Below are 15,185 nucleotides of genomic sequence, written 5' to 3'. Positions count from 1 at the left end.
AGATATAAGACGACAGGATATACATCCCCTCAAGTGAAATATGAAATCATCAACTCTTTCACTCTTACAATTTACAATTAAATGACTCAAAAACATGAGCAGCTGGGCCAGCCAAAGACCATGTAACACATATTTTTAATATCACAGCAGCCAAGGTTCAATTGTGGCTTGGGCCATGCTACATATCATCCCCTCTCTCTCCACTGTGTTCTTGTCTATCTCTATTGCCACTGTCCAGTAAATTACACATCTCCAGCTGCTTCTATATGAATCTGTTCCGTCAGCAGCTCGGTCAGTGAGTGTGTTTGCTGTGTGTCGCTCTCACACAGTGTTGTGCGTATCGACTCATGTATGTTGTGTTTCAGTTTCAGCTCCAACTCACCTCCAGAAAACCTCCCATGGTCCGTGCGTAAAACCAGCGGGAACGCCTGCTGAACGGTGTTAGTGCTTTGTGTTTGTTTGTCATTATTAAAGTTGTGGATCTAACTTCATCTACTTTATATCATTTTGAAGTGGGAATAGTTTTGTAAAAGTCTGACCTATAAATTCCAACATGTGTAATAACGAGTTCATGTGTTTTCATGATTACGTGCCTGTCTCGGGGTGAGGACCCAAATAAATTTGACCTTGTTAATAAAGTTTGAATCCAAATATCAACCTGTTACTGCTTCATGTTTTCTTTGTTATTCACCACTGTGCTGAAGGTTGTCAGAGGAAAATGAAAGAAAGACAAAACAATATATCAGTAAATTATTGTTATTTCATTTGTTACAAGTTGTGATGATTTGACTTTTACACCAGCACATTCACAAACAAACACACACATTTAGCTTCATGTGCAGATCACACAGATCTCCTGTTGTTATGAAGAAGTTCATGGTTTCACTCTGGGCCCACAGAGCTACAGTGGGTGTGTGGAATAAAATAAAGGAATCAATAAAAACAAGCCAGTTTATGTCCTGCACACTCTGCATGATCCTCTAGTGACTATAGAGGACAGTTTGAGAGACAGTTTATCTCCATGTTGTCCTCTCAGCTGCTTCTGTGGACAGAGACACAGTAACAGGTCTGAGTGACAGTGGATGAACTGTATGGACACTTCAGCAGTGCTTACACACCACTGAATTATTTCCTCTGATGTGGACGTGAGTGTTTTTCTGCCTTTTTGTGTCGGTTCAGTCATCAGTTGTCATTACTGATGATGGAAATATGGAAGATTTCTTATGAAGACTTGAGACTTGTCTTAGACTCGTCTTAAAGGACCTGACTTGAGCTTCTGAGAGACCTCAGATCTGAGTTGGACTCACTCTAAAAGACAGAAACCTGATTTAGTTTGGGCCTTTTCAGACCACAGTTTTACAGCATATATATACACTGACGCCATGTTGACACTCGGAGCTGCTTCCTCACACACTGACATGATGACATCACAGTGACGTTCTAGAAGGGTCACTGTGAAGTCAGAGCTCCTGTAGAACAGATCACAGTTCATCAAACCAGCAGACAGAAGCTCTTTACTCTCAGTCCAAGTTACACTTCGACAAGACTCATCAAGATGTTTCGTCTGTTTTCCTGTAGCGGAAAGGTTTGTTTTCTAGATACAGCACACATTCTCTGTCATTTCTCCGCTGTGGATTCGACCCTGTGGACGGTAAAAAGTGGAACTGTGTCCACTTCACAGTTCACAGTGTTTAGGAGAAACTGTCTGTGAAGCCACTTTATATCAGCTGTGAAGATACATCATGTTTCCAGTCATTTTAATCTCATTTATTTTTCCTTTCTCTCTACAGAAATCAACAGCTGTTATCCAACTGGTGGCAGATGAGAGGTAAGAAAGCTCATAACTATTATCAGACTGTTTTCCTGACTATTTCTTCATCTCCATGTTCAGGTCCATCAGCTTCCTTATTCACTCTGGGGGATGATTTTGTATTGTTTGTATAGGAGCAATAATAATCGCCTCATGATACCAACTGTGTTTCTCTTCTTCACCAGTGTCGGCGCCCCCGACGCTCCGGCTGTCACCAAGAAGAAAGGAGACACGACCCCTTGGATATATCGACTCTTCGGTCGCCCCTTGGTATGTTTGGCAGTGTCATGGCTTCATATCAAACACATTTCAGTATTTTTTAAGACTCATATCTGAACTTGTTGTAAATATTATCAATGATATTTGACACAGTTTCTAATTATTGCTTCTTTTTGTTTTTTGTTTCTTCCACACAGACAAAGAAAAATCCAGATAAAAAAGAGAAGCAAAGGTAAAGACACATGAGATTTAATCCTTCAGCCTCTTTGTTAGCTGGGACTTTAAGTGTCTCAGAGAATCTGATGAGTCTGTGGAATTCAAACTTTTATCCTGTTAGTGTTAATACAAGGCTGTATTTGCTCTTTACCAGTGACTAGAAGCTGATTTATCTCTTTAAGTTTTCTCTCCAGCCAATCAGTGAGTTCCCAGTGAGATAACAAATGTTCCTCTTTGTCACCAGCGTCTCCACCTCCGATGACAAAACCCCGAGGAAGACTGCGAAGAAGCCTCGGTGGTGGCATTTTTGGAAGGTACGTATGTTTGACACAAAGTGCAGCTCTCAGTGTCAACCAGATATTTCATAATTGATGAGCGTTTCTTTGTATGATTTAACCTCAGTACTCCTTTACCCCAACAGAAGAGATGTAAGGTTGCACCCTCCCCAGAAGAACAGCCCCCGAAGGAGGAGTGCCACTCCACCCCTCAGCGCGACAAGGTGGTGGAGCTTAAAGACCAAAGTGAGAAGGAAGGACGGCCAAAAGACGACAGCGTTCCTGAAGACCAGCCCAAGAAGAAGAAGAAAAAAGTGCCTGTGACCAACAACAAGACCCTCAGACAGCAGCAGATCCACTGTCTTGGGTAAGAACATCTGCATATCCACAAACACCAGAAAAAAGGTTGTGGAGAATCAAAGAGACAAACAGCTGCAGGGAGAAAATGACTTGTTCTGTTTGTGTGTCAGGTTCCCCAACCCAGCACAGTTCTGCTACATCAACTCCTGCCTGCAGAGCCTCCTGACACTGGAGGACTTCGTCAGAGACATCAGCCAACAGGAGCAGGTTTGGAGTCTGATCCCCGAAGGTGCAATCATGAGGTACAGCACCCCTCAGACACAAGCACTCATTTCATCCTTCACTTGATTCCTGAACACCACAATGTTTCATATCACAGACAGAGTCTCTAACCACCCCTCCCTCCCTCTCTCTCTCTCCCTCTCTCTCTCTCTCCAGATCATTAACAGACATCAGTGGGTCTCACTTCTCCACTGATGTTCGTCACAAAACCCGTCTTCTCTCCACATTCAAGAAGGCGGTTTCTCTGTGGAACCAAGAATTTGAAGACCTCCACCAGAAAGTGAGTAAGCAGGTTTTAAGGTTTGTGGTTTCACAGCTTCCTGATAGTTTCTCCTCTGTGCTTAAACCTCTCTGTGCAACTGTGTGCTTGTATAACTACAGGACGCTCACGAGTTCCTCACGGCCGTGCTACAACAGGTGAGGTGTTTGGGCCTACAGCTGCAGGTGCTGGCTCCCAGCATAGACAGGACCTACAGCTGTCCGGTGGAGGATCACCTGGTGTTCAAGATGCTAAACACCAGGAAGTGCAAGAGGTAAAGCCACACAGTTACACACCTTCAGCTTCACAGCAGAGAAGTCAAGTGTTGAACACTACGCAGTAGCCTCATCGTCACCTCTGCAGCTGTATTACAACTGTGTTATCTGTTCAATGTGTAGTTGCCATGCAGAATCCAGCAGAGAGGAGGATTTCACAAACCTCTCCCTGCACCTGGTACCTGGAGCAGAAACAGTACAACGACTGCTGGAATGTTACCTGATGGTAAGAAACACCTGTCCTCATTCAATCACATCACACCCACTGATATCATGTGATGATATGATGCAGAAAACTCTGACACAGTTCAATCACACCATCACTACCTGTGTCAGTGTGTGTGGATGTGTAGCTGTTTGTCGTCGTGCATGTAGAAGAAGTGACAGCGTGTTGGTTTTGTGTTGTTCTGCAGGAGACGGAGTTGGAGTACACCTGCGAGTGCGGAGCAACCAGGTCAGGCCAGCGCTCCTCATTTATCAATCTGCCAAGGTGAGAGACATCAGATCCATCACACATGAACAACCTCCTGACCACAGTGCACAGAGATGATACTGGTTCACCCACTGGTATCAAACTGGCCTCCACTGACTCTAAGGACAAACTGTGAAGTATTGATTAGGAGAAATACCAATCGTAAGAATTTGTAACGCCACATTTCAGTTTTTCCTCTGTCCCCTGCTGTCTACAGAGTGCTGGTCTTACACCTGAAGCGCTTCAGGTTTACTCCAACTCTCCAGCTAATTAAAGACCACAACCCCGTCGTCCTCTCCAGAGAGCTGGTGGTGCCCTCCAACCAGGTAAAGAAAAACTCAGAGATTTGATAACAAACAAAATCACCAGACTGGGGCTGATAGAAGTAGATGTTTGGACTGTGCGTAGACTAACTCTGATCCACTGTGTTCCCTCTCAGGGTGGTGGCTGCTACAGTTTGGTTAGCACCATCAGCCATATCGGCGCCACAGCAACGAGAGGTAAGATGATCCATGATTCTCCTTAATGTCACACTGAGTCTAAGTAACAATGATGTTCACTGAATCGCTGCTATCAGTTAAAGTCAGACGACCTTCATAACATCCAACACAGCCCATATAACGCTTCTTCTGCTCCTGCTAGGACACTACATCTGCGACGGGGTGGATCCAGATGTGGGCCAGATAGACCCGACCGACCGCTGGTTCACCTACAACGATGCAGCGGTAACTGAAACCAGCGGCGCCACCGTGTGTGACCGGCGACGAAGAACCGCCTACATCCTGTTCTACAGAAGACAAGTAAGAGTTGAGCTCTGCCACATGTCCACTGAAGTCAGACACATCATGGAGAGGATGTGGCAGAGAGAGACTCAGCACCAACACTGCTCTTCTGTACATTTCACACTAATTACAGCTGAGAAAACACAGAAAAACACCTGGATTTATTCTCAGTTCTAGACGGCAGGACGCTCCTGAAGAAGCCTGAGTGGAAACCATCAGCAGGCACCTGGCTCCTGAAGACAGCAAGTCCAGAGGAACAACCACGGGACGAGGCATCAAAAGGTAAGTACCCCCCCCTCTGTTTCATTCTCTTTTTCTTTCTCTTTCAGTGAAGAGTGAGGCTGAGCAGGAGATGCAGACACAGAAGAAGATGGATAAAGACCACAGCCTGGGGTGGATGGATCAGGAGCGGAGGAGGACCAGAAGGAGCGCCAGCCCTCAGGAGGAAGGGCCCCCCCCCCCACCCAGAGAGCCCGGTTCCTCCCAAGGTTCCTTCCTCTTAAAGGGAGTTTTTCCTTGCCACAGTCGCCAAAAATTGTAATTCAGTTTCAGGTAGACGGCTTGCTCTCTGGGGAATTAACACTGTAAATATTTCACAGTTAGATAAATAAAAATAAGCAATAAGCGGGCAGCACGGTGGTGCAGTGCTTAGCGCTGTGGCCTCACAGCAAGAAGGTCCTGGGTTCGACTCCCTGGGGCCTTTCTGTGTGGAGTTTGCATGTTCTCCCCGTGTCTGCGTGGGTTCCCTCCGGGTTCTCCGGCTTCCTCCCACAGTCCAAAGACATGAACGTTAGGTTAATTGATGACTCTAAATTGCCCTTAAGTGTGAATGTAAAGGAAGAGAAAGAATATTTTTCTGTATGTATTACATTATATTATATGTATTGATGAAATATTAATTTGATAAAAATAAAAGTAAATTAAAAATGAAAATAAAGTATTTGTTGTGTATTTGTTTTTTTCAACAGCCTGATCTCAAATGTTCTTTTACATTGTATGTTGTGTCTGTTTAATTTCAGTGTGTGCTTTGGTGTCTGTACAAAATGAAAATTTAAAAAAACTATATTTGACCTATAAATGCCAAGATGTTTGGTAACAGTATTATGAATGTGTGCTATCGCTAACAGGTTCACTAGCATTGCTGTGGAGCATCTCACTGTAATGTTAGCGTGGGCTAATGGTTGTGGCTGGTTTGTTTTTGTTGAATCTTTCCCAGTTTTGTTTTTGTTGTGTATTCAGTGGTTGCTTTCACTGGACTTGGACTGGAGCCGCGTTTAACACACAGGTTTAACATGAAGCTGTTCACTGCACCGTCCAACTGAAGAACTCGCTTCTTGATAAAAGCTTGAAAAAACTTCACATCCAGTCACGTCAGTTATCAGAAATGACACAGACCAAGCTCATTGGTCAGATTAGGATTTCCCAAAAGGCCCTACTTCCTACTTTTGAGAACAAATTCACCAAATTAAATAAGTGTTAGGTAGAAATAACATTTAGTATGAATGAAACATGTAGTTTCAGAAAGATTAAAAAAAGTAAACTAGAAAAGACTATGACTCAAAACCACAAGTGTGATGAGTCTCTAACAGCTACTTCAAATCCCAGTCAACTCCAGTCTACCTTTACCAAACAAACCAGCAGGTCCGTGAATATTAATTGCTTTCTTTTAATGTTGTGATATAGACATGAACCGGACCCGGGAAGAAATCCGTCCTGTAATTAACTTACTTTAGATGTGGTCCGGGACCGGAGCTGATGGGACAACAGAAGTGAAGAAACTACAAGTGAAGTGAATTAGTATATTTTTGAATATGGTGTGTACTTATTTATTTAATCTTAATAACTTCGTTATTTGGCAGCTCGTAGGCCGGAACTGAATCAGGATCGGTGAAGCTAACTCTTATTAAAACTGGGCAGGGGGCTAAAATGTTATTGAAGGTTATCATAGGTCTGTAGTTACATGCAAAATGATCCATTTTTAACTGCATCTGTCGATTCTCACGGTGAGCGGCAGCTGCTCGGTAGACCGGTTTTACTGAGCTCATATTGAGCTGCGACCCCTCTTCCTCTTCTTCCACAACCTCTGTGTGTGAGACCTGAGGCCTTCTCAGTCGCGCCTGCACAAAATAGAGGGCGTTGTCACGCGGTGACATGATATGATCGACTTGCCTTGCAAATGAGCGACGGAAAACCGGAGCAGACAGGACAGACTGCAACCAGAGTGGCAGAGTCTGTTTAAGACTGTGAAGAAGATGTGCTGATGGATGAAGATTGTTTAGAGTTTTCAGTTAAAAGAAAAAGTACAGAAACTCAAGTAATCAATGTAAGAACTAACAAGATGTCAAAGAACACAAAGAACAGCTGTTGACAGCGGGTGTTGAGGCGCTGCATTATGTCTTGCATTATGAATTATTTTTTAACCAAAAAATATTTTGATGTCCATTACCTCTGTATCTCGCTTACCTTCCACAGCCGGGCTGGCTGCTACCAGTTCATCATCATCACCTGTCCATCACCTGCTCCTCTGTACTTGCCGGACAATAAATGTAATGTGAGTTTAGCTTTACATTTAGCTGAAGTGCTTAAGATATCAGTAATTTGAACACTTTTCATGTAATATGCTCTTTTGCTCTGTCTGTTTCATAACAAACAAATAATGAAATGTACAGTAATGCCACAACATTACGTTCGAATCATTTATTAATTACTAACACTGAATGTTAGTGTACAACAAGTCATTAATACAATAGTATCCCAGATAAAGATGATCTGAGGGGGAGCTCTGATAACTGCTGGGCTACAAGATTGTTGAAGTTTTTTTTGGAGAGTTGTGTGTGTTGTGGAAAGCGGATCTCGATGGATGGCACAGGGCTGAGGCCCAGCTGAGCTTGCCCTACTTTGCACTCATTGCGGGCGGGCGGGTGTCGTTCGCATGCCGTTTAAGGCTGCTGGAAGTGAAGAGAGGCAGCGGGCATTAGGGACCGGTTCCCGTTTCAGGCAGGGGGAGCTAGTGATCGTGGGGGATAATAGGAGCGCCTTTTTGTCTGCTTCCCAGTTTGTGGAGGATCTTGACCCCTGGGGAAGTTAAGTGATTCTAGGATTTATGAATTTGTCCTTCTTTTGTAGTGTAAAGCCTATTTGTGTAGAATTTAAGACGCAGCCAGGGCCTTTACATGGGGACGGAGGGCGCCGCGGAGTGAGCTGTTGACGCCTGTGAGAGGACCATTCATTCAGTTTGCAGTGTAGTGCAGTGTGGTGTTTCCCTTGTGGGGATGCTTTGAGAGTGAGCTGCAGTGCAGTGCCCTCAGAGGGAGAGGTCCATGTGTGCTACTCCTGTGTGCAGCTATTGAGATTGGCGGTTGCCCATACCAGACACCTTTTAGGCCCGTGTAGGTGACAGACATGGGGAAATAGGGCTCAGACGGGTCCCAAAATCCTGGTGTAAGGCTCTGTTGCATAAATTTTATATAACTAAAGATTATTATTTCCCGTTACTCCCTCTTCTCCTCCTTCATTTGTGTGTGTGTGCACAGTTTAAAGTCTCTGTGTGTGGGCGCTCTACCATCTTAAATCCAAACCAGGTTTATTACAACAATCCCAATGGGCAGCGCTATGTTAATTTTCATATCACTCTTATTATGTTCTGGCCGAATATTTGGGCGAATGACATTTTGGAGCTTTGGCAACATTGTTTTTTAAACGTTTATTCCGATAAAGTCCTTTTGAATTTGAAAAATGAACGCACCTGAGTGAATGAACCAACGGCGAAGTTACCTGTCAACAAAACCGCTAGCTAACACGACCAAGTACCGTTAACAGTCTGCCCAGTCTTCCCAAAACCATATATCATGACATTACGGTATTTTACCATGAATTTTGCAAACTTTTTATAACATTCACAGTAAAATTCCATATTTTCTACTCAGTAAGACCGTAAAATTTAAAGTTATTTACTGTTTCTAGATTTACGGTAATTCAATGTATTTACTACAGTGATATACTATTTTTGATTTTACGGTATTTTACTGTTGCTATTTGACAGTTTTTTACCGTAATTTCTATGGACATTTTTTACAGTGCACACAATAACTCCCTCAGTGCTTGAGCACTTGTAACATGAAGCCACCAGAGGAGGAGCCCTCAGACCACTGATGATTTCACACCAGTTCACTGAGAAAAACTGCCTCAGTACCTTCCCACTAGTTTCTGCAGTTTCATGTTCAGTCATTGTTTGTCAAAGATTCAGAGTCGGCTGCAAAAAGCTTCAACATCTTGAAATTCCTTTGACTGGAACATCTCAACATGCTTTATATTGTAACTGTCCAAGATCAACAGTGGGCAACAATGAAGAGAATTTGTGTTCTTAGATGTTTTTGCTAATTGTCCTATCTGAGATTTAGTGTTTTCACTTTGTTTAGTTTGCAGTGGGAGAATAAATGGAGGTTACACTTGCTGACAGTGACTGTCCAAGTGTTACACTGTCCTGTTTACTTGTTGTCAGTTTGACAAAAAAAGAACAATTTCACAGACTTCATGTGACAGATAAGCAGCAGAAATGTTCCTGTTCACTACAGCAGTTAGTTTTCTGTATCATCACACAGTTTCAGTTCATTTCCTCTCAGGGTTCAGAGTTTCTCTGTGTGTCTGTGGCTTCAAACACAGTTTGAATATTGAAACCTTGAGAAATTTAAAGTCTTCATTATCTTGCTCTTTCTTCACTGGTGTTTTCAGTTACACAATCAGATCTACAAACAAACACACAAAGGAATAAATTAATCTTACAATTACAATCAAGTGTGAAATTGTTTTCTTGATCTTAGAATTTCAACAGTAATAAAAAAAGTAAACAGAAATAAAGTCATTATGTGAGACGTTTGAGGCGTTTTAGTTTTAACAGAAAACAGACACTTCAGGACCCTTCATTGAAGACGTGTCAAAAATAATTATTATATTTTCTATTTTTTCTCCACAGTTCTTTGTAGTCATGGAGGTACAGATGATTTAAACTAGAATGTGTCATTTGTTTAAATGCTGTTATATTTTGTGTTGCTGTGAGTCTTGAATTTGACTGTGAAAGCAGAACGTGACGTAGGAGGAGTTTCCTGGAAACAAATTCTCACAGGGATTCAGTTGACATCACATTTAAAGAGGATTCATGGATTTGAAAACTTACTAAGCAAACTGTCAACATGGCTGACAGAAAGCTCACACTGTTGGTGGTTGTTCTGTCTGTTTGGATCGGTGCTGAAAGTCAGACCATAACAGAGTCTGAAGCAGCAGTTAAAAGACCTGGAGAATCCCACAGACTCACCTGCTCAACATCTGGGTTTAATTTTGGAGGCTCAGTCTGGAACTGGATCAGACAGGCTCGTGGTAAAGGACTGGAGTGGATCGCTTTGGTACACACATCTAGTACTCCTATCTATTACTCCCAGTCAGTCCAGGGCAGATTCACCATCTCCAGAGATGACTCCAGCAGTAAAGTCTATCTCCAGATGAACAGTCTGAAGACTGAGGACACAGCAGTGTATTACTGTGCCAGAGACACAGTGAGAGACAGTGACAGCAGAGTCATACAAAAACTACTTCCTCTATTTACTACAACCACTGGGAACATTCAGTTTATCTGTATTGCATTTGTTGCAGCTGAGTTTGGTGTTTTTTATTATCCATGATGATGATTTGTATGAAACAATGAATCATTTATATTTTACACATAACATAAAGCCTCCATCCACAACAGTCTCCTGCCAGCCTGCACACGGTGAAAGATGAGAACAGATTCAAATTTACTTTGTAGACTTCAGCCAGGAATGTCATATCTCACATCAGCTATTATTTCTCAAAGATTTTGTGTCATGTTAGTAACATTGAACAAAAAACTATTCCTGCTTTATTTCCAAAAACTGACATTCATAATTTCAGAGTTTTGGGGAAAACAAATTTAAAAAAACAAACAAACAAACAAACAAACAAACAAACAAACAAACAAACAATTAAAAATAAAAATAAAAAAATGCTGCACAAAATTCAACCTCAGCAGACAATGCAGCACAGACTCAAAGATTTAAGTAATATCTTATGTTTTAATCAAAATCTAAACTTTTATTGTAACCGTCTTAGTTCAAAGTCGTCAAAAATGAAGGTGAATTTAAATTTAAATTTAAATTCTCTCCTCCCTGTGAGGAGGAGTCAATGCAAAACTCAGATGTCTTCCACCTCTACTTATCTGACTGCAGAGAGGATGACAGAGAACAGTGGACACACAGTTGAACATGATGGACTATAGGACAGGACTGCTGCTGTTAACTCTCTGCTGGGCAGGTGAAAATATTCACAGAACATTTTTTTACATGGTTTTTATTTTTCTCAACCATATACAGTCTATGGTCTCAACAGCCTCTTTCACTTCATGTTTATTATTCTCTTGACAGGTGTTGATGGTCAGACTCTGACAGAATCTGAACCAGTGGTTAAAAGATCTGGAGAATCCCACAAACTGACCTGTACAGCATCTGGATTCACATTCAGTGATCAGTATCTGGCTTGGGTCAGACAGGCTCCTGGAAAAGGACTGGAGTGGATTGCATATATTACCAGTGGTAGTGGTAGTGGCAAATACTACTCTCAGTCAGTCCAAGGCCGGTTCACCATCTCCAGAGACAACAGCAGACAGCAGCTGTATCTGCAGATGAACAGTCTGAAGACTGAAGATTCTGCTGTTTATTATTGTGCTCGAGACTCACAGTGACTGAAGGTGGTTGAGCAGCTGCACAAAATCCTGCAGCCCTGATCATCTTGACTGGTAGAGCCTACACATTATGTTCTTTTACTTTTTGTTACTTAAATATTTGATTTTTTATCATTTATTTCTGTCAACAATTTTATGTTTTATCTTGTATATTCTGCTTTACATATCTATTTTTAATGAATTTACAATGGTCCCTGAACTATACAAATTCCTTGAAAACATATGTCAAACATCATACGTCTAAACATTAAACACAAAAGAAGAGAATTTGTTCATAAAAGGATTAAAGACAGTGGAACAATGTGGCTTCTGAAAACAAACTACAAATACAACACATTCATACAAATGAATGATGTCTGTAAATGATGTGGAATAATTAGTAGGTCAAATCACTCAGATCTGTCATACAACGGGGCAGAGACGAGGTACATTTACAAAATTACTTTATTAAACATATCAAATAATAAAAGGGATCAAATGGCATCCACACTGATGTTGCAAGGGAAAGAACGGAGACCAGTCAGGGTGGAGGCCTACCAGTAGGGAGATGGGTCCAAGGGGTAAGAGGGGTCTCAGGAAAGTCTCCCCAAACACTTGTGACCCACACACACACACACACACACACACACACACACACACACACACACACACACGGAGGAGACACCGCATCCACCACCGTAGTCTCGACCTCTGAAAGGACACAAACACAACTGAAGGTATAGAAACAACAAAACAAATATATATAAACAAAATTAAAACCTCCTAACTACACAAAAAAAGGAAATAACTAAACTGGATAAATAAACAAATCAATACAAAACAAACTGAATCATAATTGGAAAGACAAAAATGATCTGCAACCTGCTCAAAGTAGCAACAATAAACGTACAATTAATACAGGCAACCAAAATTATTAATTGCAAGTTGCAGGCAAATTAAATTCCCACAAAACAAAACAAAGTCAAATAAACAATCATCTAAACTTAACAATTACATGTGGACGCTCACATAGGGCGAGTGGACACACACAACAAAATATACACACATGTAAACCCCCCCCACCAATTAACATCTATTGTCCACACACACACACAATAAAACACAGGACGCAAAAGGCAGATAGGCCGAAGCGGGCGACAGTGCTAATGGTAATTTGTATGTGCCAAGAGTTAGATGAGAAGAGTTCAACCACTCTCACAGGTATCTGCACAGAAATACATTTTCTTCTCTTTTACTTAGGAGACAAATGTGAGTCTCGATAATTGTGTGAAAACAGTCCATCCTTCTTTTATATCCTGTCAGTGTCCTTCTCAATGCAAAGTGAACTTCCCCACAGTCTGCTATAAAGACTTGATATCCTGCTGTCAGTTACAAGCGCTATTGGATCAACAACATACTATAAAGATTCATGAAAAAACAAGTTCAGTATCAGCTTAGACTCTTCCAGCAACACAGTGACTGTAAATGGACAGAATGTGCAGCCTGAAGACTCTGCTGTGTATTACTGTACCAGAGAGTAACACAATAACACAAAGCATCAGTAGACCTGAACAAAAACTGCAACAATCACAACTGTCATAGTTATTGAATCAATAGTCTTCAGCCTATTTCATGGTTCATGTTACAAACTACACAAAATGGTGCTTTCACTGACAGTCTGAAGTTTGTTTGTCAGTCTGGATTTTTCTCGTGAATGAAGCTCCTGAATAACATTAATAAACTGAGATACAGTTTTTAAACAATTGAAATTCAGATCACAAAATGTATCTGCTCAGTAAATTATTCTGATCAAGTTCTCTCCTCCCTGTGAGGAGGAGTCAATGCAAAACTCAGATGTCTTCCACCTCTACTTATCTGACTGCAGGAGGATGACAGAGAACAGTGGACACACAGTTGAACATGATGGACTATAGGACAGGACTGCTGCTGTTAACTCTCTGCTGGGCAGGTCAACAGTTTCTCTGATGCTGAGTTGAAATTGTCTTCAAGAGGTCACGTTATGGCAAATGATGAATTTCTCTTTTGTCTTGACAGGTGTTGATGGTCAGACTCTGACAGAATCTGAACCAGTGGTTAAAAGACCTGGAGAATCCCACACACTGACCTGTACAGCCTCTGGATTCACATTCAGCAGCTACGGGATGAACTGGATCAGACAGGCTCCTGGAAAAGGACTGGAGTGGATCGCTTATATCTATAGTGGCAGCAGCAAATACTACTCTCAGTCAGTCCAAGGCCGGTTCACCATCTCCAGAGACAACAGCAGACAGCAGCTGTATCTGCAGATGAACAGTCTGAAGACTGAAGATTCTGCTGTTTATTATTGTGCTCGAGACTCACAGTGACTGAAGGTGGTTGAGCAGCTGTACAAAATCCTACAGTCCTCATTATTACAACAATGATTTCACATTTTCTTATTTCACATTTTTGAAGAAAATGATACAGCCATTCATTTATATCAGTTGTTGTTGTTATTAGTGAAACTGTGCAAACTTGCCCCGTGAAGGATCATCATTAATGACCATTAACTATTACACATGAGTCTAAAAAGGAAAAAAAAGCATCAGTCACAACACAGCAATCTGGTTACTGAACTCACTGAGTAAGAATTAAAATAATAGCAAGCAAGTAACCACATTTCTACATAGTTACAGTTATAACTATGAGGAATCTAAACTGTCCCAATATGAGGGTAAAACTGAATGTTTCCTTGATATAAACACTAGAGAGCAGTAAGTGTCAAGTTTCTGTCTCCTCTGTCACTACAAGGCGACACTGAAATCTGCTTGTACTTTATAAATGTTCTTTTCAATCATGCATCAGGCAAACTTACTGCCTCTGTCTCATGAATATACACATGTGAAAAACTGGTCAATCGCACCAAAGCAAAGAGCAAAACTAAACAACATCTTGTTCAACTTCTGTTTTCAGGCCTCTCTCTAAACCATATTGTAGGTCCACTTCAAACCTGTAGAGGGCAGTTAAAGTCTTGTTTTTCTCTGTTTCTGTGATGACACAGTGACAGCAGCTCATTTCATTGTTATATGTGCCGACTGAATTTCATGTAGGTGAAACACAGAGTGAGTAGTGCCTCACTGAAATTTTCTAGGCGGTGCTATGGACCCATGTTGCCCACTCATCGCAAGACCCATGTTCACCAGGCCTATTAGTTTTGCTAATATTTCTTCTCTTATCTTAGTGTAACTTTTAATTAGAGAAATTCTCTCACTAGATAACAAGCTTGGCTGGATCAGGATATAAATAAAAACAGTGATTTGTGTACAACCCAAATTATAATCAAAACATTGGTTAATTTTCTGACATGGTGAGGTGACAATAAAGCAAATTTCAAACATGTAAGTAGATGATGTTGAGCTGTTGATTATTTAGCTCATGTGGTGCCTGCTGTTCTCATAGGGAGCGATGAGAGATGACGTAACATTGTAATAACCTGCTGCACAGACAACTCATGGGCTCGTCAGACAAACTTTAAAGCAACTGACTTGGAGGAACGACTCCTGAACATTATTTACCCTATTTCACT

General features: G+C 41.5%; 1 protein-coding gene across 3 annotated transcripts; it reads left to right on the top strand.

Annotated features, from left to right (window-relative positions):
- The first annotated feature begins 212 nt into the window (after nt 1-212).
- Nucleotides 213-5,800, top strand: LOC139618224 (ubiquitin carboxyl-terminal hydrolase 37-like). 3 transcript variants are annotated; one of them, XM_071473986.1, is made up of 15 exons: nt 213-1,585; nt 1,791-1,828; nt 1,996-2,080; nt 2,227-2,261; nt 2,490-2,559; nt 2,667-2,887; nt 2,991-3,122; nt 3,259-3,382; nt 3,484-3,635; nt 3,760-3,862; nt 4,050-4,126; nt 4,326-4,434; nt 4,548-4,608; nt 4,751-4,908; nt 5,062-5,800. In XM_071473986.1, exons 1-15 carry the CDS (start codon nt 1,556-1,558, stop codon nt 5,065-5,067), a joined length of 1,401 nt encoding a protein of 466 aa, XP_071330087.1. In that variant the 5' UTR covers nt 213-1,555; the 3' UTR covers nt 5,068-5,800. The 3 variants fall into 3 exon arrangements, with proteins under 3 accessions (XP_071330087.1, XP_071330086.1, XP_071330085.1); XM_071473985.1 differs by having other exon boundaries at nt 1,484-1,585; nt 1,791-2,080; nt 5,062-5,799; XM_071473984.1 differs by lacking the exon at nt 213-1,585 and having other exon boundaries at nt 1,612-1,828.
- The last annotated feature ends 9,385 nt before the right edge of the window (nt 5,801-15,185 follow it).

Source organism: Trachinotus anak, unplaced genomic scaffold, assembly GCF_046630095.1.
Source record: "Trachinotus anak isolate AG129_WGS33_773 ecotype Australia unplaced genomic scaffold, CSIRO_AGI_Tana_v1 ptg000003l, whole genome shotgun sequence".
NCBI lineage: Eukaryota > Metazoa > Chordata > Actinopteri > Carangiformes > Carangidae > Trachinotus > Trachinotus anak.
The sequence above is the reverse complement of the archived record's forward strand: the minus strand, read 5'-3'. Positions and strand labels throughout refer to the sequence as shown.